The sequence below is a fragment of the Protopterus annectens genome, chromosome 6.part0 (assembly GCF_019279795.1).
Source record: "Protopterus annectens isolate FY-2018-M chromosome 6.part0, PAN1.0, whole genome shotgun sequence".
NCBI lineage: Eukaryota > Metazoa > Chordata > Ceratodontiformes > Protopteridae > Protopterus > Protopterus annectens.
In genome coordinates, this window is record NC_056737.1 from 334,071,392 (window position 1) to 334,092,508 (window position 21,117).

Here is a 21,117-nt window from a genome sequence, read left to right on the forward strand (position 1 = left end):
TCTTCCCGAGCAGCAGCTAGGGTTCCAGGGAAGTAAATATTGTGGGAAGAAATAGCTACGGATTTTATATGGCTAGGCTTGTATAGGCCCTAGGGCCAATAACCTAGTACCAACCTATGAACCTATGTTCTCAGAATTTGCCAGAAGATGTTTAAAGCAGAGATTTTAAATTCTGCTTTTGGCCGGGAAGTTTTTTTGGACTATCTGCTGCTGAGGTCATGAAAAAGTGAGGGAAGGAAACTGATTCAAATGGTGTCTCAGATTTTTCAGCCCTCCTTCCTTCTCAGATTTGTTAAAGGCTTCAAACTGAACTCTGGGACCCTATTTTAAAAATGGAACAAGCATACTTTGCAGATGTATGGCAAGAAAATCTTTTCAAAGCAATGGCAAGAAAGCTCCAGAAAGAAAGGGGAGCTCATAGAAAGCAGGACAGTTCAAATTTGAATGACTGTCTACAAAATGTGTAACCCTTTTCCCATCCCTTCAGTTTTTTGAATCTTCCCCAAAATCTGGCCGTCCACATTTTTGGCAGTGGATCATCTCAAGACATATTAGTTCTAAGAGTGATCCGTTGGTGTACTGATGAAAGTGGGTGTCCCTTCTCCTTTTTCAGGATATTCCTCGTCATCTACCAGAACCCCCCCCCCCCTATTATACAGCATCTGCTGACCCAGGGGGTAAAGGAACTTGTTAGTTGCTCTGACAGGGGAAGGTTTTTATTCAAGTATGTTTCTGGTACAAAAGAAGACATAAGCCTTAAGGAGAAGTCCTAGATTGTTCCTTTGTCGCATTCCAAGGTTCAAAGTGATATCCTTCCACAGTCTTTTACCTCTTATTTTCCCCCTTTTTAACTTTATTCTTAACCTATTTCTGTAGCCACAGATTTTAAACATTTTTAATGTTTTCTGTGTTTGGATTATGCAGTTGCATTACTCCTTGGGTTAGCCACTGATCCACAGTGTCTAGCTCCAATGATAGGCTATTGCAAGCTGCAAGGTATTCACATTTTTGCTTTTTGGATGACTTGCTTTTTTGCAGAGTCTTTTCATAGTGTCTGGAATCTGTCGTTTAACTAAGAGATCTCAGAGACCGGTTCCAGGAAAACTTGTAACAGTCTTGTCTGTTTCTTTCCCATAGAACTGTTTTCCTGGGGTGTCTACTGGGTACCTCAATTTGAAGAGCTTTTCTTCCACAGCAAAGAGTAGATCTGTATGTTGCTCTGTTCCTGAGTTTTTCTTCAGTCCAGGACTTCGGCAAGGGAATTTCTCAGAATACTGTGATTTATGGTATTTTGTGATTCTTAACGATTTCTCTAGCAACATGAAAAAGATTTAGTGGTACCTGAAATCCGTGTGGTCCCATCATCAACACCCCCTGCCAATTCTAGTTTTGCTATTTGTAAAATAGGAACTGCTTTGGCAGAGAGACCAATTTTTATTTGAATCCAGGTCTCCTATTTTTTCTTCCAATGTTAATATAGTTTGCAACAGGTGCCTCTGACTTTACTTGGGGGGATGTACCTGGTAGGGTAAAAGTGCAGGCTCTTTGTGGATAAAATGATTGATCAAAACACGTAAACATAAAAGATATTGACAATTATAAATGCACACCACTCTCAATCATGGCTGTCAGTTGTCCCAAATTCTTAGGTAGCACCCATTTCTAAGCTTAAATGAGCATCATCTCCCAAGTGCCTGATTTTTATGTGCCTTTTCCTCCAACATTTGCAGTAAAGCGACCTCTTTTTTGGCTGTAGTCATCCTAACCAATCAGAGTGCCACTTTACTGCATATCCATTTCCTGCTTTGTAAATGCGAAGAAACTGACCTGATGTGCCTTCGTCTTCAGTTAGGTCCACGCAGTCCACATATAAACTGGGCATAATGGAGGAGCCTGCACAGAGTTCTTCTCATTGTGAATCCTGAATCAAACATCTGGTTGTCTGCTGCTTGGGAGCTGTGAAGAGGAGAGCTGTCCCAGAACAAGAAGCTGGAAGAAGGATTTGCTGGCTGCCATGTCCGAAAAGAAGCTCGAAGGAAGGGAAGGATTCACTGCTGCCTTACGCACCAGTGGATAAGCATTCAAATCGAGGAAGAGCTGGATCAGTGCTGTAAAATCTGAGAGGAGCTGGTGGCTAGAGTGGCTGAATCTTAACACATTCGGTCTTAGGTTTATTTCTGTGCTAATTTTTGAGGATTGCAGGTAAGTTTAACTTTTGTAAATTGCTAGAAGACATGTAACATTTGTTGTCTCCCCACCCATTATTTTATGCTTCATCCAGATGTCTTGTGGTACAAGTAGAGGTGTAGGTTTTTATTTTTTTGAGTGTTCCTCATAAATTTGTTGTCTGGTTTCAGAATGCTTGCTAACACATCCTCTTGTTCAGCATTTCGTATAGAGCAATATTTTAAATTTTTTCTTCTGTTTTTTGTCCATATAATTGTCTCATTCAGATTTTTGTGCTAGCAGGCTGATTACATGGGTTCTGTTTTTTGCATTGCATTTTTTGTTCTGTTCCTCTAAAAATGTGGTGTGCTCTGGCAAATCACTGACTTAAGTCACTTGTGACAGATATTTGAGTTTTGGGAATTGCATATCCTTCAGAGAATGCTTGCTAACACACATCCTGTTATTCCAGCATTTTCAAAAGTTTATAAGAGCAAGATTTAAAATCTCTCTCCGTTTGGGGTCCTTGTGTCCCTGCATTTGTTTATGCTTTGTCCAGAGGTATGTGACACTGCCCATATTTTTGTTTCATATTTTTATTCTTACCCATTTGCTAGTGTGTTTAGTAATGTATTTATTAATGCAACTGTATTCATGGAAGTAGTGTTAAATGTCTGTTGCGGGATTTGCAGATTTTTACAGTTTGCTTCGGGGGGGGGGGGTCAGTTTCAGAACACTGCTTTCTGTCCACTATCCCCCAAGAAAGTCAAATCATAGAAACTTACATTTTGTTTTAAATGATTTCAAATGTAGAAAAATGTCCTTCATTGTTTGCAGTGCATGTTGAGTTATGTATGTCTAATGGGGAAATATCTGTGGCATTTTATTACTTTTATTTTAAACACTGTAGGTTCTTTTCATTCTTTCCTGGGGAGTAATTTTCTTCAATTTTGTTTTCTATGGTGGACATGCATTCTTTAGTATGAAACTCTCCATCTATATTGCATTATTTCAGCCATTCTGTCTCTAAAATATTAGCTATGATTGCTTTTTTTCTGATTAATTTTTTGAGTATTTGGAGTGTACCAAATTGTATGACTCTTGGGACTCTTGTGCAGTGTTTTGCTTAGGCTTTGCAGGTGATGGCTATGGTGGTGTGGACACACAGGAATGATAACTCTCAATTGTTTTAATCATAGATTTTTAGTATGTTTATTATGACCATATTCATATACAAGTCATATAGGTATGTGCACTATAGGTTTATGTGCATAGGTAGGTTTTAGTGGTGGTATATGCCCAGGCAATGCTCCCTTAAGTATTTTTGAATGTAATCAAACAGCTCGCATCTTTTATTAGTGCACTAGAATAAGTATTTAAACTAGTATATCCTTCAGAAAATGTAGGTTGCTGCAAAACTTGTTCTAACAAGTGAAGTGTAAGGCAACGCCGAAATACGACCACCTGTATGATTTTTGGCCTTTTGCCCAAAAAAAATGTTTGCCTTTTGTTTACAGATTGTGTGAATATGGTAAGTTAAGGTACAAGGGTGTAGTGCATACAATGTGCAGTGAATTCCGCAGACTGGTCAGATTTTCTCACTATCTTTGTATGTCCAAATCAATCATGTTCATACTTGTCACGGGTTGTCATACTTTGTTTGAAAATATTGCTGTAAAATAAACCTTGTGAGGTTCAGATTGGATAAGTAATAATTGATCCACAACTGTGTGGTATAATTTATCTGTGATTTGTAGTAATGAGCTTTTTGTTCGATACGGATATGTTATGAATTATTTGCAATGCTTAGCTTTTACCTGTATGTGTTAAGAATTATTGGCAATAATGCACATTCAGATTTTATGCCTGTATATGCTAGTAGGTATTTAAATTGGCTTACCAAGTTGCACGCATTTACTTCGTCTTCTTGCTTGGTTTTTCATCCCTTATCTGAACTGTAACAATTATTTTCTTCAGAAGTAAAGTAATGGATGAATCAAGCAACAGCATGGTACAAAACACAATGGAAGGGGATGCAGTGCAAACTTTCTTGCACTGTTATAGTGCAGCAACTCTGAAGGTTAAGACTTTCTGATTATTTGGCATTGTACAAGCTTCATTTTACTTTAAGTATACTTCATGGTACACTTGTTACCTTGACGCTATTCTAATTACGCCCTCTTTTCTCCAAAGATGTTGCCTCTGAGAAGAAGCGAATGACTACATTCCAAAGCAGCTGGAAGGTCAGCTTTGACTGGGTAATGGAAAGTAGGTGTGGTCCCAGATGTGCTTTTTGTAAGATGTATGCTACCAATGTTAATGTCTGACATGGAGGGAGGAATGATCTACAGTGACACATGGATACCTAAAAGCGCAAGACGAGCACCAAACATTTGACTGGGAGGAAGGTGTCAAATGTTTGCCACTCAGCAGACCAACTCTAAAGTATTGGAAAGTGAAGTAACCTCCGAGAGTCTCTTTGCTGAACACCGCCTGCATTTTATAACTGGGGACCATTTTTTGAAGTACATGAAGAGTTACTTGTGGATCCAGCAAAGGCTGCTTACATTGTAAGGGATGTAATGGGGTCGAGGTATCAGCAGGACATTGCAAAAATGTTAGTGCCATACTGTTTACCTCGACCAGAGTACAGATATCGAGATGACAAACTACTTGTAATTTTACTTATGTTTAACAATACCAGTGGTAAAATTGTTAGATTCCTCAACATTTCTTCTTTTTAAAAAAGGGATATTTAGTAGAGCTTGTAAAGTGTTGCATGATGACTATATGACTCAGAGAAGGTTCGAAAGGATTGGGAAGAGATATTGGATAAGCAATTCACAAAGAAACAGTGGAGGGATATATGTTTAACTCAAATATGCAGCAAAGTCTAGAAGTTTTGGGATCTTTGCTTGGAAGTGTTTACATAGGTATTTTATACCCCAAATAGACACCAAAGAATGTTTCCTTGGCTAGATAGCAAATGTTGGAGGTGTGATGGGGAAGAAAGAGGTAATTGGCAACATTTTATTTTTTGAGTGTAACAAAGTTGGCAGATCTTAAAAATTCCCTGCAGTCTACTCTGAGAAATACTAGGTGAGAAAATTGATATAACTAAGGAAATAATTTTTTTAATCTATAATACAGAAGTGGAATTGCCTAGACATAATAAGACCTGGCCGAGTCTAATTATGGTGGCTACCAAAAAACTAACTACTAGAAAATGGAAAACAAAGTCTAAAGCAAGTGTACTAGAAGTAGTGAATATAGTAAAGGAGATAAGGTTAGGAGCATATTGCATAGAAAAAATGGGAATTGTGGGAACAACACATGCAGAATAATAGTTTGGGGAAGGAATGAGGTTTAAAAAAGTAGGATTTGAATGAGCTATGTAATGTTTGACTGACAATGGCTGTTTAGATTATAAATGATATATGTCTGCAACTAAAAATATGTCCGTATGGTTTGTTTTCATTTATGTAGATGTATGATTGTCTGTGCCTGTCATAAGTGATCCTTTTAATAAGGATTTTTTTCTCCTTTTTTTTTTTTTTTTTTTTAATGGAAATTTTTGGAACAGTTCATGAAGAAAAATGTTTTGGAGGAGGAATGAGGTTTAATAGAAGGCAGTCACTGAATGGTTTATGTAATGTTGCTTAGATGATATGATGTATAATATGTGATATATTGTACTTGCAAATGTAAACTTGTTAATGTGGTTTGTTTTTTGTATAAATGTGCTTGCCTATGACTCAAGTAATAATTCTATAAAGGTATAGAGACAAGAATGGGGACTGTTTTTTTAAGGCTAGCATTTGTCTGGTTTTGCAATATATGTGCGAGTTATTATCTACTGGCTTTTCTTACTGCTTTTTTGAGGTTTGTTTGTTGCCATTTAGTCATGTCTGCTCATGGATCCTCCCCTTTCAGTGCATTCTCATGTTAAAATGTTTTTGAAAGGGGTGATGTATACCAGGCCTCCTATTACAAATCACCTGTTTAGCTTTGTTTAAGTAAAGTTAACTCTTGCTCCACTTGAACCAGCTCATCAGGTTGATTTGAGGTTCTTAACATGGAAAACAGTTTTGCTGATTGCAGTAAGGGTATCTTGAGTTGCAAGCTCTTAGCGAGTCAACCCTATCTCATTTTCCACTAAAGTAGGGTTTCCTTAAGGATTAATCTATCCTTTTATGCCTAAAGAGTTATCTGTGTTGACTTTTGAGCCAAGCTGTCTGTGCCTTCACAAACACTAAAATTAGGTAGAAAGGATCCTGCGTACTCTGGATGTCCATAGACAACTCCATTGTTATGGCGATATATTTACATTTTGATGCTGTTATCTGTTGGTAATTTCTTATGAAGGTAAGAAGAAAGGGCAGCCCGTGTCAAAGCAAATCATCTCCAAATGGTTGTCTCATGCTATTAAGGCAATTCAAGGCATGGTCAAGGCTTTTACTATTCCAGGGCCTTTGCTTCATCTTATTGCTCTTTGGAAAGGATTAGATTCTAGTCATATTCTAGAAACAGTAACTTGGTCCTCTGTATGTACCTTTAAAAAGCACTACAAACTATATTCCTACTCCATGTGTAAGGCTTTACTAGGATCATTCTGCAGGGGCTCATGTACCCTTCCCCTTCCACCTTGTTATTTTAAGCTAGTGTAATCTACCCGTACAGCTAAGGCTATTGTAGGAGTGGTCAAATGATGAACATAGTATAATTGTGTAAGTAAACTTACCCAGTCATTCACGTTCGAATGATCATTGCTGCAGTAGCTGCTTTTTCCCTCCATCCTCCATACTTTTTTTTTTGCATGTTTTTATTACCAAGGTAAGGGCTTTTGTTTTGGAGAATTGCCCTTTTCAGGGCTGTAGTCTCCCTCTGTCAGTTGAAATGAAAGCTCTTAATGGCTTGTTGCCCAAGGCGCCTTCACCTCTGCTCAATCTGGTTAACTGTTTGGCTTTACAGAAGTTCTCCTTATGTTTTGCAACTGGGCTGGCTGTTGTATCTTTAGCAGGATATAACCTGTATAGGTAAGGCTTTTGCAGAAGTGACTGAAGTGACTGAACATCCACTATTATGGTAACTTTACTTACCCAACTGTAATGTTATTTCCCTGTTGCTTGCAGAATTTGGAGCTTATTCTTGACTCCCATATTTTGAAGGTAGTTCCAGAAATCGGGACACCTTTGGAAACAGTGGTGCTTTAGGCTTTGGTTTTCTGAGTTTTTTGCTCATTAAACTGATGCTCCTTAGTGCTTAATCTGAGGGGCTGCTATTGGTTGTAACAGTTATCTAATTATCCGATCAGTTGCTTTTTCACTGTCCTTTCTGCAATGAGAGTTTGGTTTTTCATTCAACCATTCTTTCTAGTTTTGGATGCAGTGCTTACCTACTTTGCAAATGAATAACACTTAAGTGTGACAGGTGTGTTCTTGTTCACTTTTTGTCTTTTTGGTTTGCTCACTCAGATTCCTTGGAAATGGCGAGCATGTGGCCTAGCAAACCTTTGGCCCTTTGCTTAATGTCATGTGCCTGTCTGTAAGCACAAGATCTAGAGAATGAAAGACTTGATGTGATGTTGTCAGTCTTGTCTTTCTCACTGATGGGGATCTGATTTGATCCATCAGATCTGTCTCTGCTATTTTGCAAGCTTGGTGTTCAGCAAAGCTTGTGGGCCTATTTTTTTTACCCGTAATGCAACCCCCTAGTTACCTCAGATCTCATTTGGCGCACAAGTGTTTAATCTTTTTCTTCCTTAGTTTCTTACAGTTTTGCTAGAATACATCTTTATCTTGAAGTAATATTTTTTTTTGCTTGTAATAACTGCTTGCCCTTTCCCTATTTCTTTAATAGTAGTTAGCATCCGTTTAAGTTAGAAAATGTCTAACGAATATCCGTTTCAGTTAGAGGACATTATAACCCTTTCTTTCTCTTAAATAATACTTTATTTTACTCATAGTGACTATTGGTTACTTTTTCTTTCCTTTTTAATAGCAGTTAGCAACCGTTTAAGTTAGAGGCCGTCTAACGAGCATCCATTTTAGTTGCAGGATGTTCTAACCCTTTTCTAATTATTTATTTAAATTAAAAAAAAAGGACAAACTTTTTTTTTTTTTGCTTAGAGGACTGTTTCCAAGCCTTTTGTGTGAGTGTATTCTCTGTTCCTCTTCATCTTAGTAATTTCCTTCTTTAGGTATGTCTCAAAAACAGGAAGGGAAGCCCTTGGGCTTCAAGAAGTGTGAGAAATGCGGAAAGAAGAGGCTACTCAGCAATTCGCACATTCTACATGTCTGTTGTTTGGGGCCTCTTCCTTTACAAGAATCATGCTCCATCTGCCATGGTTTCAACCATAGGGCATTGATGGAGTGTAAAAATAAGCTTATTTTAAAAGGCCTGCTTAAGACCCCTTTCTCTGAGACTATATTGCTTGAATCTTCAAAATCTGAAAAACTGGACAAACCAAAACAAGCTTTTTCGGAGCAGATAGCCTCCTTGGAGCTGATTCAGAAAGTTCCCAAACTGCTAGATCCAAAAGAAGCATTAGAGCAGACAACACTACTTGGATCCAAGGTGCCTTCAGAAGAACAAGAACCTTTCAGTCCGTCTACCTTATATACTGAATTCAGATTTAGGAGCCGATTACCTTCCCTGGAGCCAGTACACATACTGTTCCCATCACCATTTTTTGCAAGGTCCAGGTCACTTACCCTTTCTACTTGGTCCACCAGGAGTCTGTTGAACGAAGAAGTGGATAGGGTGGTGGATAGACTATTGAAGACACCTGCTTTAGCCAGATTGTCAGAGCCCAAAGGCCACAGATCAGATACAGCCTTCCCCCTCTGAGCTTGCACCTCCTCTGATCCATTCCTCTGTTTCAGAGCTGGAAGACTCCGATATCCAGCTTGTGTATGTATCTGGTCTGAAACTTATAGCTTCTTCAGATCCAGTATTTGCTCTGAGTGTTTCTATCCAGTCGGACCAGGAGACCTCTGGGAGCTGACTCTCTCCAGTCAGGTCCAGGGGGCTTGTTCGGATTTCACCGGATCCGACCCTGCCTCTCGGGGCCTCGGTGAGGGCGAGTTCGGCTCCTACCTCGGCTTCGGAGCTTCCGACTTCTGCTCTGGAGGTTCCATCAGCTCAAACAACTCGCTTTTCAGATCCGGCGAGTTCTTTGGAGCAAGGATGGACTGCCTTTAAAGTTATGAGAAGGATTCTGACTACCTCTCAGTTTGAGACACAGCCTTCCTTGGATCTTCCTCCCAGCTCTGGATAGGTGTCCTTTGCTTCCCACCTACCCTTTTCACAGGCCCGCAGAGCTGCTAGGCCTCAGGATGTTCAGCAGGGGACACATCCTTCTGAAACCTCACCGGAATATCCCACTGAGGAAATCCCTCGGAAGAGGGCATGCAAGAGGAAGCGTCTTGACTCCCCAGAGGAGTCAATCACATCTGATACCGACCTCTATGAAACAGAAGGGTCCCCACAGTCACCTCCAGAAGATGTCTCTTGGAGACTTGAGGTGATTTAGTCCACCTCCCCTTTGGCCAAGGAGTCTGTATACCTGAAGGCCTTTGGTTCTGACCCTTCAACCTCTTGGGTGATCCCTCCTTTCGATAAGCTTGTGGAGTTAGTCTCTCGGAAGGCTTGGGAGACCCTAGACATCATAGAACCATCTCCTAGGAGGCAAAATAAGTATATTACAGCACCTAAGGATAAGAACTTTTTGACAAAGGTGTAGCAGTTGATGCCATGGCGTGGCAGTGACCACTAAAAAGGAGCTTTGAGACTAGCTCCTCTGTCCATCCTCCGAATAAGGACTCTAGGACTATGGCTAGGTATGGGAAGTGCATCTTTTCATCAGCGACCTTTGCCTTGCGGTCACTGAATTACCTAACCCATTTTACTAGATTGCAGAGGGACCTGCTAAAAGAATTATCAGATTCCCTCCAAGGAACTGTAGCTGATGCGGTGGCAGTTAGTCCATGCTCATCTCGCCACCCTAAATTGTGAAAGTCGTGAACTTGTCCATGAGAATTGTGTCATATGCAGCAGATGGAACGAGAAGGGCAGCAGGTTCAGGTATCTCTCAGGACCCAGGCCTAGATGCACCTTTGCAATTTCGCAGAGCCTTTCAAGTATTCCTTCGTGAATGCCCACTTTGATGGCTACTCTCTTTTTGGGCCAAAAGTTAGAGACACTCACCAGGTGTAAACAAGAGGGGAAGATCTCATCTGCCGTTGGAGTGTGTTTTTCCACGCCTATCAGACCCTTTCCTAAGGGTTAGAGGGGTAGTGGGAAGATGTGTTTCAGAAACTCACCAAAGATCTTTCCGGGATGCACAAGGTGAAAGTTCCCTTGAGGCAGAGGGGGGAGCAATTAACGGAAGACACAGCCCTCGCAGCAGGGGACGCCCGCAGAATCAGGGCTCCAGAGAAACTTTTTTTGGCAGACCCTTCCAGCACTCCTGAAGGAGTGCCCGGTTGCTCGCCCCTGGTGGCAGTCTGGGATTGGTTGTCTCTGCACCAAGAAACCTGTCAAAAGATAAATGACAAATGGATGCAGGACATAATATCCAGAAGCTATATCCTTCCCTTCTCCTGTAACAAGTCAGTTCCAGATGTTCCACACAGTCAAAATGCACAAGTAACATTAGAAATCCGAAAGTTACTAAGAAAGTCATCCAAGAAGTCCCTGCAGACCAGAGAGGATCCAGAACTCACTCTAGATTCTTTTTAGTGCCAAAGAAAACGGGGGACTGGAGACCTATTTTGAATGTCAGTATTCTAAACAAATCTGTAAAAAGACCAAGTTTCAGATGGTGACACTGCAGTCGATACTTCCATTCTTGGAGAAAGACAGCTGAATGTGCTCTATAGATCTTCAGGATGCGTACTACCATATTCTGATGGAGAGGCGATCCAGAAGGTTCTTGTGGTTCCAGCTAGGGGCCAGTCACTACTAGTTTTGATCTCTGCCCTTTGGTCTCACAACAGCCCCTAAAGTGTTCAACTGTATGGGGGGGTCTATATTATATCATCGAACTCACAGGAGTTCGAATGATGTAATAATGAACCATAAAGTTCGAAACCCAAGAAGTACGAAAACAGAGAACAGCAATATTTTTTTTTCTCAGGGAAAAAAGTCGCTGTTCCGGTACAAAAAAAAACTTGCACTTTAAACTTAAACTAATCTGGGGGGCTGTGATCCTCACACCTCCCTGCTTAAATATACCAACTCTGAGATTGCACCACAGTGGAGGAAATGGCAAACCACCGAAAACGGCCCACCAATTTTTTCCCTGGGAAAAAAATTTCTGTGCCATGGCTTCGCTATTTGCATATTTCAAACATTTGGGTTCGATATTACAACGTTCTGACTCCTGAGTTCAACAGTATAATATAGACCCATGTATGGCAGTAGTAGCGGCCCACTTGAGAGACAGAGGATTCGGTGTTTCCATATCTGGACAACTGGCTCATAACCACCTCGAGCAGGCATCTTCTGCTATGAGCCAGGGACTATACCTTTCAGCTATGCTCCTCCCTAGGTATTACCATAAACTACGAGAAATCTGCTCTAGAACCATGTCAAAACTTAATTTTCACAGGAGCAGAAATAAACAAGACTACACTAGTAGAAAGACTTCCACAAGACAAGACTGGAGGATCTCCACCATTATGTAAGACTATTAATCAGGAAAACACAAGCCTCTGCAAAACTAGTTCTCCAAGTACTGGGAAAAATGGCTGCATCAATCGTACTCATTCCCCTATCTCGTCTGTATATGAGAATAATTCAGTGGTTACTTTCCACACAATGGTCAATCCTGGAACTTCCAATGTCGCACAAGATAATAACCAACACTTGCAAGAAGGGTCTTCAGTGGTGGAATTCTCTCTCTTCTAGTATCTCAAGGCTGCCAATTCATGCGCTCTCAACCCCAGGCCACTGTGACCACGGATGCTTCTCAGATTGGGGGGGGGGGGCATTATCTAGGGAAGACAGTCTAAGGCCTCTGGCAGGAACAAGAGGCTCATTTGCACATAAGCGTCCTAGAGATGAGGGTGGTGCTTTTAGCGTTGCAAGCATTTCAAGACACACACCCACTAAGAATGATGGCAATCCAGTTGGCCAAACATGTCTGTAGTCTGGTACATAAATAGGGAGGAACTAAATCTTATCCCCTTTTTCAAGAGGCTGTGAGGGTTTGGCAGTGGGCAATGGCTTCCAACCACTTTCTGATAGCAATGCACATTCTGGGGAAATCCAACGTGATTGCAGACAAATTGAGCAGGGCTATTCTTTGGCCTCATGAGTGGTCCCTCAGTCAGAAAGTTACGCAAGAGATTTTCTGGAAATGGGGGTAGCCTTGCTGCAATCTCTTTGCATCTCTCAACAATGCCAAATGCAGCAACTTTTTTGCCCTCATCCCTCCCACGGGGGAGTCCCCAAGGGATGCATTTGTTCACTATTGGCCTCCAGGACGACTTTATGCCTTTCCTCCTATCCCCCTAATTCCCAAGTTTTTGCAGAAAGCCAGTTTGTTGGAGAAGACAATCCTAATTGCCCCCTATTGGCCTCATCAAATCTGGTTCCCCTTTCTACAGCCCCATCTTCGGGATGAACCATGGATTCTGGACCCTGTTCCAGACCTTCTGACCCACCTGTCAGGGATAATTCACCCCAATCTGGAAGATCTCAAACTATCAGCTTGGCTGCTCCATTTCCCCTGATCACCAGGTTTCCTCTCCTTTCTTCTCCAGTAAAACGCATCTTGTTATCTTCTCATAAAACCTTCACATGAAATTTGTACAGGAGTAAATGGCAGAGATTTGTTAACATGGGCTAGTAATATTCATAGACCCTTTTTTGGCACCCATACATTCTGTTCTAGAATTGTTGGCAAAACTCCGAGGGAGCTGCTGCAGCCACTATTAGAGTTCAGTTGTCAGCTGTTTCCATGTAGGAGAAAATGGTTCTGGAATATTGTCTCACTTTGTAAAGCCTTTTTAAAGGGGACTACTATGATAAGACCACCATGTAAGAATCCAACACCCCCCTGGGATCTCAATTTCATTTTGCCTAACATCATCTGTCCCTCTTTTGAACCATTCACAACATGTGATTTGAAATGCCTTTCCTGGAAAATGCTCTTTAGTGGCTATTATGTCAGCCAGATGAGTTTCTGAATTACAAGCTTTGTTGGCTAAACCTCCATACCTAATTTTCATAAGGAAAGAGTTTCTTTGCACACTAACCCCTCTTTTCTACCAAAGGTTGTGTCAAAGTGATCTCAATGAATCTATAGAGCTGCCAGTTTTCTTCCCCAACTTCCAAAACAAAGGAGAATATTTGCTGCAGCTCCTAGATGTTCACAAGCAGTAATGCTTCTACCTACATAGAACCTCCGAATTTAGAAAATCAGATCAGCTTTTACTATCGTACTCTGACATTAGGAAAGGTCAACCAGTAACAAAAGTTACTTGATCTAAATGGCTCACACTATGTATGTCTTGCATCTGTAATTCCAAAAATAGACCACTCCCGAGTACCTTTAAAGTTCATTTCTCAAGTTGGTAGCCACCTCTGCAGCTTTTCAAGCTAGATTACTGTTGTATAACATCTGTGCTGCAGCAACTTGAGTGAAGTCTTGTCCCTTTATCACTCATTACAAAGTGGATTTGGCCTCTAGGAGTAGAGCCTCTTTTGTTATATGGTTCTGAGAAATATTCTTCCATGAGCCACCCAAGAGCCAAGTTGCTTGGGATGCTGTCCCATAAGTGAGAGTAAAGGCGAGATTAACATCATCACATAAAGGAGTTATGTATTGACCTTAATGTTCCATGTGTGTTGTCCATCTCGCCCTTTATTCTAAACCCCCCCCACATACCCCATGCCTATACTCCTGAGACAGAGTAGCACAACTTGGGTTCTACAGGGCCATATAGCCTCAGAATTCCTTCTGTGTATTTTTTGATAATTATGTACACTTGCACATATATGTATATATTTATACACGCATGCATGCATGCATGCATACATACTTGTATCTATATACTTTCTCTGTCAGTCTGCTAAGGGCAAAGAATATCTGAGGTAACTAGGAGGTTGCAGAATGGATAAAAAAGGATTAATGATCGTTGCCGAAGACTTCTGAGCTTGCAAAATGGCTGAGAATGGCTGAGACGGATCCGATGGATCAGATTTGACCCCCATCAGTGAGAATAAAGGGTGAGATGGACAACATATATGGAACATTATAGTAAGTACTTAACTTTTTTCAGGCAATGGGTCCACCAGGAAGATTTCCCAGCTGTTGCACACTGCACTGGGTTGTCTAAAAATAATCTGTTTTGGTGGTTATTTTCTTCTCTCAACTGCAAAAGTGGCATATTCTTGAAAGTGATGATGATGCAGTTTTCTTCATAAAACATACTTTCTAATAAATACAAGAGCTTTGGAAAGTGAAGTTTGTATGCAAGGAAAGTAGTGCATCAGACTGTGCATAGAACAGCTTTATTAATATTATATGTGATGCGCATTTCACTTAATGGTTGAAGTTGTAAACAAGACACTTGGTTTTTAAAGTGAAATATATAGTGTCTAGTTTAACTGAGTTGTATGCTTTTACTGATCCACGTTTTTTCATTTTGACATATTTGTAGTGGCATTTGTCAAAGTGCAGCTGTCACTTTGAAAATGAATTTACTAGCGATCCTCACTTTAATGCATCCAGAACAATTCTTATACCCAAAGAAAATACTGACTTTCATAACCCGGATAACTATAGACCTATCTCTCTTTTAAATATTGACATGAAAATTTTGACATCTATCTTAGCTAATAGATTGAAGAAGGTAATAGACTCAGTAATATCTAATGAACAGACCAGATTTATGAATGCCAGACAAACTACTGACAATACTTTATCACTACATACATTAATTTCTTATACCTGTCAAAAAATATTAATGTTTATGCTCTCATTATTGATGCACAAAAAGCATTCGATAGAGTTAACTTGAAATTTTTGTTCGATGTTTTAGCATACTTTAATATACCTCAAGAATTTATTTCAACATTACAAATATTATATAATAACCCATATACAACTTTATATATTAGTAAAAATGTTTCTAAAAGAATACAAATTAAGAACGGAACTCGTCAGGGCTGTCCTTTATCTCCTATATTATTTAATCTGTATTTAGAACCATTATTTTTCATATTAAGCAAAATATATATCATAATGCCCCAATAATTTATGGCACTAAAATATCTATGACTGCCTTTGCTGATGACCTCAATATCTATTGTACGACTCCTATTTCAGATACTAAAAAAATACTAAAAGCAGTGGAAGATTTTGCTGAAGTATCCAACTACAAAATAAACCTAAAAAAACAACTTATTTCCTTTGAAAACACCAAAACCTTTTTCTCTTTTACCATTGGTAGGACAAGTTAAATCGGAGAACAAGAAAAAGTACTTGGGTGTTCTCTTTTCTACAGATAACAGATTTCTATGTGAATAATGTTAAGTTTCTTTGGGATCATATATTGTCCGACTTAAGAAGATGGAATAATCTGAAATTACCAACAATGGCAAAAGTTTCAATAATTAAAATGAATGTGCTACCCAGAATTTTGTACATTTTTAGAGCCACTCTAGTCTTGATCCCCAGGAAATTTTTCAAACAAATTCACAGGGAATCTGCTAAATTTATATGGGAACCTAAGAAGACTAGAATATCATATAACAAATTGATGACTCCGAAAAATAAAGGAGGCCTAGATCTACCTAATTTTGAAATTTATTACTTAATAATAAATTCTAATAGAATCTTAAGAATAGCTTACTATGAGATTTCTAGTAATAAATGGTCACCCAAATGGGTAGTTATGAATCATAAACATGTTGTAAATTTGAATATTAATCCGAAAGCTTTACCCTTTTTAAGTAAAGATACTTTTAAATTATTTTCTTTAATGGAGCATATTAGAGTATATACAAGTCTAATACAAAATCTTTTCCAATCATTAAATCTCTTGCAACATATGATGATCTTTCAACCCTTTCATAAGAACCCAAATTTGAAAATTAATAATCAATTAATAGATTTTAAAAAATATCCACTTATAATTAATCTAACTTTACTTGAGATATATCCATATCTTAATCATTCAGTTCATGATATGTTGCAGGGGATGAATCTTCCTAAATCTTACTTAACAATTTTGAGACAATTAAAGGATCTCTCTATAAATTACTTTAAAGACTTTAAAATTGATGAGGAAACGTTAACTAACTGTTCAAACCTATGGTTAACTCTTAGACAAGATACCACATTTATTACCTCTACAAGTGAACTGATAAGAGTTGAAATACCAAAATCAAATACTCTTGTCAAAATATTGGAAAGATAAAATACCATTGATAGAAGATAATAAAATACTAAAGGCAATTAACTTAACAATAAAATCAGTTTCTCTCCAAAAATTAATATTTACACAATTGATGATATTTAATAATGTCTACTTTACACGCCTTAGCTTGCATAAATTTAACTTGAAAAACTCGCCCAAATGTCCATACTGTAAAGATCAAACAGCGGACCTCTTGCACATGTTCTGGAGCTGTAAATGTATATACAAGCTTTAGAATTCCTTAAAAATCCAACTACAAAAGATGGGTTATCAACAGTCTACACTTTCTTGAGAGTTCATGATTCTACATATCCCTCCTAATAATTTGGATAGAACCCAAATGATTATACTTATGAATATTTTCTTGCTAATGAAACTTTATATAGCTACAAATTGGTTGACTCCATTCCAAACTTCATGGGAAAACTTTAAAGGTTTAGCCATGAAACATATTTTAGCACACAAACTTTTAATTAAGGGTAATAAAAGGAATATTAATAACCCGAAGGTGTGGGAACAAATTTTCAACATTATATTAGCTTAATGTACCGAACTCAGTTCAACCCCAGGACATGCATACTTAGTTTGAAAGTTGGTAAGAACAATTCATTTTAATGATAGTAGATCTTTTGACTTTTGTTATCACATGCTCCTTTCTTTTCTTCATTGATGTTGTTTAACGGATGGAAGCATTTATGTAAATAGTGTACATAGTTTGTAGTATGGGTGTTACTAATTTAATTTGGGTATTATTTGTAGCTTTTTTTCTTTGCTGTATAAAAAAATTGATAAAATAATAAAGATTTATTATTGAAAAAAAAAAGAAAATGAATTTACTGGCATTAAGTTGTACAAGTTTTTTTTTTCCTGAATATTACAGGTTAGTGTTTGGTATTCACTAGCTCTTATAGTTTCTTCCGTTTTTCTTTAGGACATAGATGATTTTTTTGAGCATGAGAAGACATTCCTTTTAGAGTACCACAACAGAGTTAAAGATGCATCTTCCAAGTCAGACAGAATGACAAGATCTCACAAAAGTATGTGTTGTACTTTTTTTTTTTTTTTTTTTTTTTTTACTCTAAATATCCTAAGAAGTAGTTCAGCTAATTAAGCTGGTTGCATGCAGACCGTTGCAGAGCACTGGAAAATGTCAGCCACGTCTAAAATGCATATAGATTTAGTTTAGTAACGTACGTGTGTTCAGAATAAATTTCATTGTTGTATAGAACAAGTGAGAATTGTCATAAATGGATGCCTGACCTTCTGACCACTGCATAACTTTTTTTTTTTTCTATTGTCTGCATAGAGGGGCCAATCTGCTCTACACCATGAACATCAGTAGAATAAGCAGCATAAGGGGAGAAGTATCTGTGCCAGCAACAGTTTTTGCTACAGAGAGCATTCATACGTTTTCATATTTATACTGCAAAGGATTTTCTCCTGTATTATGATAGTCTGTGTTGGCCCTTCTCATAAGGTGTTCTCTGCCCAAAAAGGCTCCTTTTTTCAGACAAATGCTTAAGACTTTTCTTTAGAGCATAAACAGTCTACTTGTGCTAGGACAAAGGGTGTTTGCCTCAGTTTGATGGGAGACCTACCTTCCACTTCAGTGAGCAGGGACTCAGGTATACTAAGAAGCTGGGCAAAAAAAAAAATACCTTAGAAGGTCCCTTTTAAGGCAGTGTGCAACAACTTTGTGCACCTCTGTCCTTTCAGAACTGAAGGTGTTTACTCTGCAAAGTCAGCTTTTGTTAACCCTTAGTTTAGATTACTTTTTTGGTGGCTCCAACTGCTGTTGTACCTTTGGAGGTTGAGTGTGAGATACAATTTCAGTTCACCGAGATGTTATCTCTGGTATCCTCCGTATGCCTAAAATGTAGATGGTGTCCACTATCTTTGGTTCTTTCTTTCCATGTTTCCTTTTAACATTAAGGGACTGTGTCACAGTCCAAAATCCATTCATGTTGACGACTACATAACATCAGGAGCTAGATAAGTCACCAACTGTGGATAGTTTTGTTTTGATTCATACGTACTGTTTATTGTGCTTAATAAATTTCTAAAAGTGGATGTCTAGGTTGTTAATGTGACACATGGAGGTGCAGGGAATTTCCACCCTAGAAAAAGCAGACCTGTGTGTCTGCAGAAGTGAGTTAACACACCAAATCTGGAGCTCATTGTTAACCAGTTGTAGTTTCTGTCAGTGCTTTCATCTCAGCACTTTAAAGGAAAGCCTGGAAGATTGACATTCCTGTTGGACTAGGAGAAATCTTGTGACCTTAAGCCACTCTGCCATGTCTGCAGACCCAGAGCAGTAGAGAAGCACGGATATTCCTTCTATAAAGAAACACTATGTGAAGAATGCCAGAAAAATAGAAGGTTATGGAAATCATTGAACTGTTCAGGAGGCTTCAGGGTCCTACTGTTCAGGAGGCTTCAAGGTCCTAGGGTGTAAACCCTGCAGTGGCACTCAAGCAGCCTTTTGCCCTGACTCCTGTTACCACTGAGGCAGCTGGCATTGCCAGTTTAGAGGCTGACATGCTTTCGACCATGGCACATTCCATTAGATTGAAGATTAGGCCTAAAACTCGGTGTTGAATATTAGTTCCTGGTTGTGTGCCACAAAGCACTACCCATTACTAAAGAAGAGGAAAACTGATTCCTCCATGGGAGTTGATCAGTTAATGTCTACCCCACATATATGAATTCAGGATCTCTCTCCTTGGGTTTACAAATCCCTGGCTGTTTTCTGTCCACCCAACACCCTGATGCTCGAGGCCCAGGTACTTGGTAAGCTAAGCAGCTGCTTCCTGGTAGATAACCCTTCTGTCACTCCAGACAATGTCCCTATCAGAACTGAGCTGATTTGACAAAGGGTTTCTTTTTTTTTTTTTTTTTTTTTTATGCCACCAGCATCTGATAAGCCCTCTGTGTCTGGAAGTCCTACTTTAGAGGAAGGAGAGGATACCTCTCTTTCTTGAGGCTCAGATTCCTCTGATTCAGAGTAGGAGGCGGTCCTAGACTGAAGATCACGATAACCCCCCCCCCCCCCAGGTTTATAAAATACAGTGAGGGCACTTTGGTGTCCTTTGTCACCCAGAGGACATTTTATTTGGGGCATTGTCTCATTTAATGATGGCGCACTTGAAATGGCTGCAAATAGAAGCCTCTGCCTCCCAGAAATGGTGACTGGACTGTCTGTGACTAGGGCCTACTAAACCTTGTAGCTATTCCTCCAATAAGGAGATCTTCTTGACGCTTTTGAAGCTGCATCCTCTGACCTAGATTCCCAATCCCCTTCCCCAAGAAGCCTGTTTGTTTTCTTAGAGTACAAACGTTTCACAAATTCATATATAAAAACTGGAAATTGCAGAGTGAGTAGAATTGTGTCTCCAAGATGTAATATTTTCCTATCAATAAGGAAAGTAAAATACTTCCCTAGTTTAGGAAGAAAGTGTACACTTCAGTAATCCTTTACTCCTGGGCTGTAAATTACCAGACCGACATTCTGAAGTACCAGAAGCATGTCATCTGATATGTCCAGAATGGTTATTGGGCAAGTACAAGATAAAACATTTGAAGGAAACTTGTATATTGCTGGGCAAACATGTCTAATGTGGGTGTGATGCAGCATTCAGCTCTGCTGACGCGAGGTCTGTCAAGAGACCTTCTGGGCTGAGGACATGAAGGTGCAATGCTTTAATAGGTTCATAGGTTTGTACTAGGCTAACGGCCCTAGGGCCTATGCAAGCCTAGCCATAACAAATTCCCTGGATATTTCTTCCCACAATATTTACTTCTCTGGACTCCTGTCTAGCAGGGCGACTGACATGATCCCCGGGGTGAATTTCCTATCTCTCATCCAATCGTCAAGGTTCCTTTTGAAGAGGGCCAATGAGGTGCTCTGCTTGACATATATGGGCAGTCTATTCCAGAGTATGGGGGAGTCTCTGGGTCAGGAACCTATCCCTCCAGCATATTTTGCTCATTGTGATGACAAGGTGTAGATCCCTGGAGCGTGTGGCTCTGAGGGATTGGGATTTCTTTAAGTGGAGCATGTCTAATAGCTCAGGGTTTGACATGGCCTTGTATGTTAAGCAGAGATCGCCTCTGAGTAGACGATATGCCACAGAGTATAGCTGGAGTTTTTTTAGACTGTCAGCATATGGCATCTGCTTTAGGCCTGTGATTCTTTTAGTGAGGTATTTCTGTGGCCTTTCCAGCTGTTGCAGATGTCTTGTGAGGTACATACCAAATGGGGCATTATTCTCTATAATGGGTCTAATGAGGGATGAGTACAATGGGACAATAACCTTCTTTTTTCTGGATGACAAGCCCTTAGTGATGAGGTGTGCCACATAGAAGGATTTACTGACTGTTGTGGCGATGTGGTTATCGAAAGTGAGACCACTGTCCACCTGTGTCCCTAAGTCTCTCATCACACTTTCGATGTTTAGTGTCCTGCCACCTATGTGCTAATTCATGGGTGCATGTTTTTTTCCAAAGGGGATAACTATAC

The 21,117-nt window shown here is 39.5% G+C and overlaps 1 protein-coding gene across 1 annotated transcript in view; it reads left to right on the plus strand.

Moving 5' to 3' along the window:
• SNX6 (sorting nexin 6) overlaps positions 1-21,117 on the plus strand; it is a gene marked incomplete in the record, with an annotated part of 1,213,439 nt that overhangs the window by 384,697 nt on the left and 807,625 nt on the right. Inside the window, 1 exon segment of the mRNA XM_044074093.1 lies at positions 17,530-17,635. Within this exon segment, the coding sequence (XP_043930028.1) occupies positions 17,530-17,635 (106 nt within the window).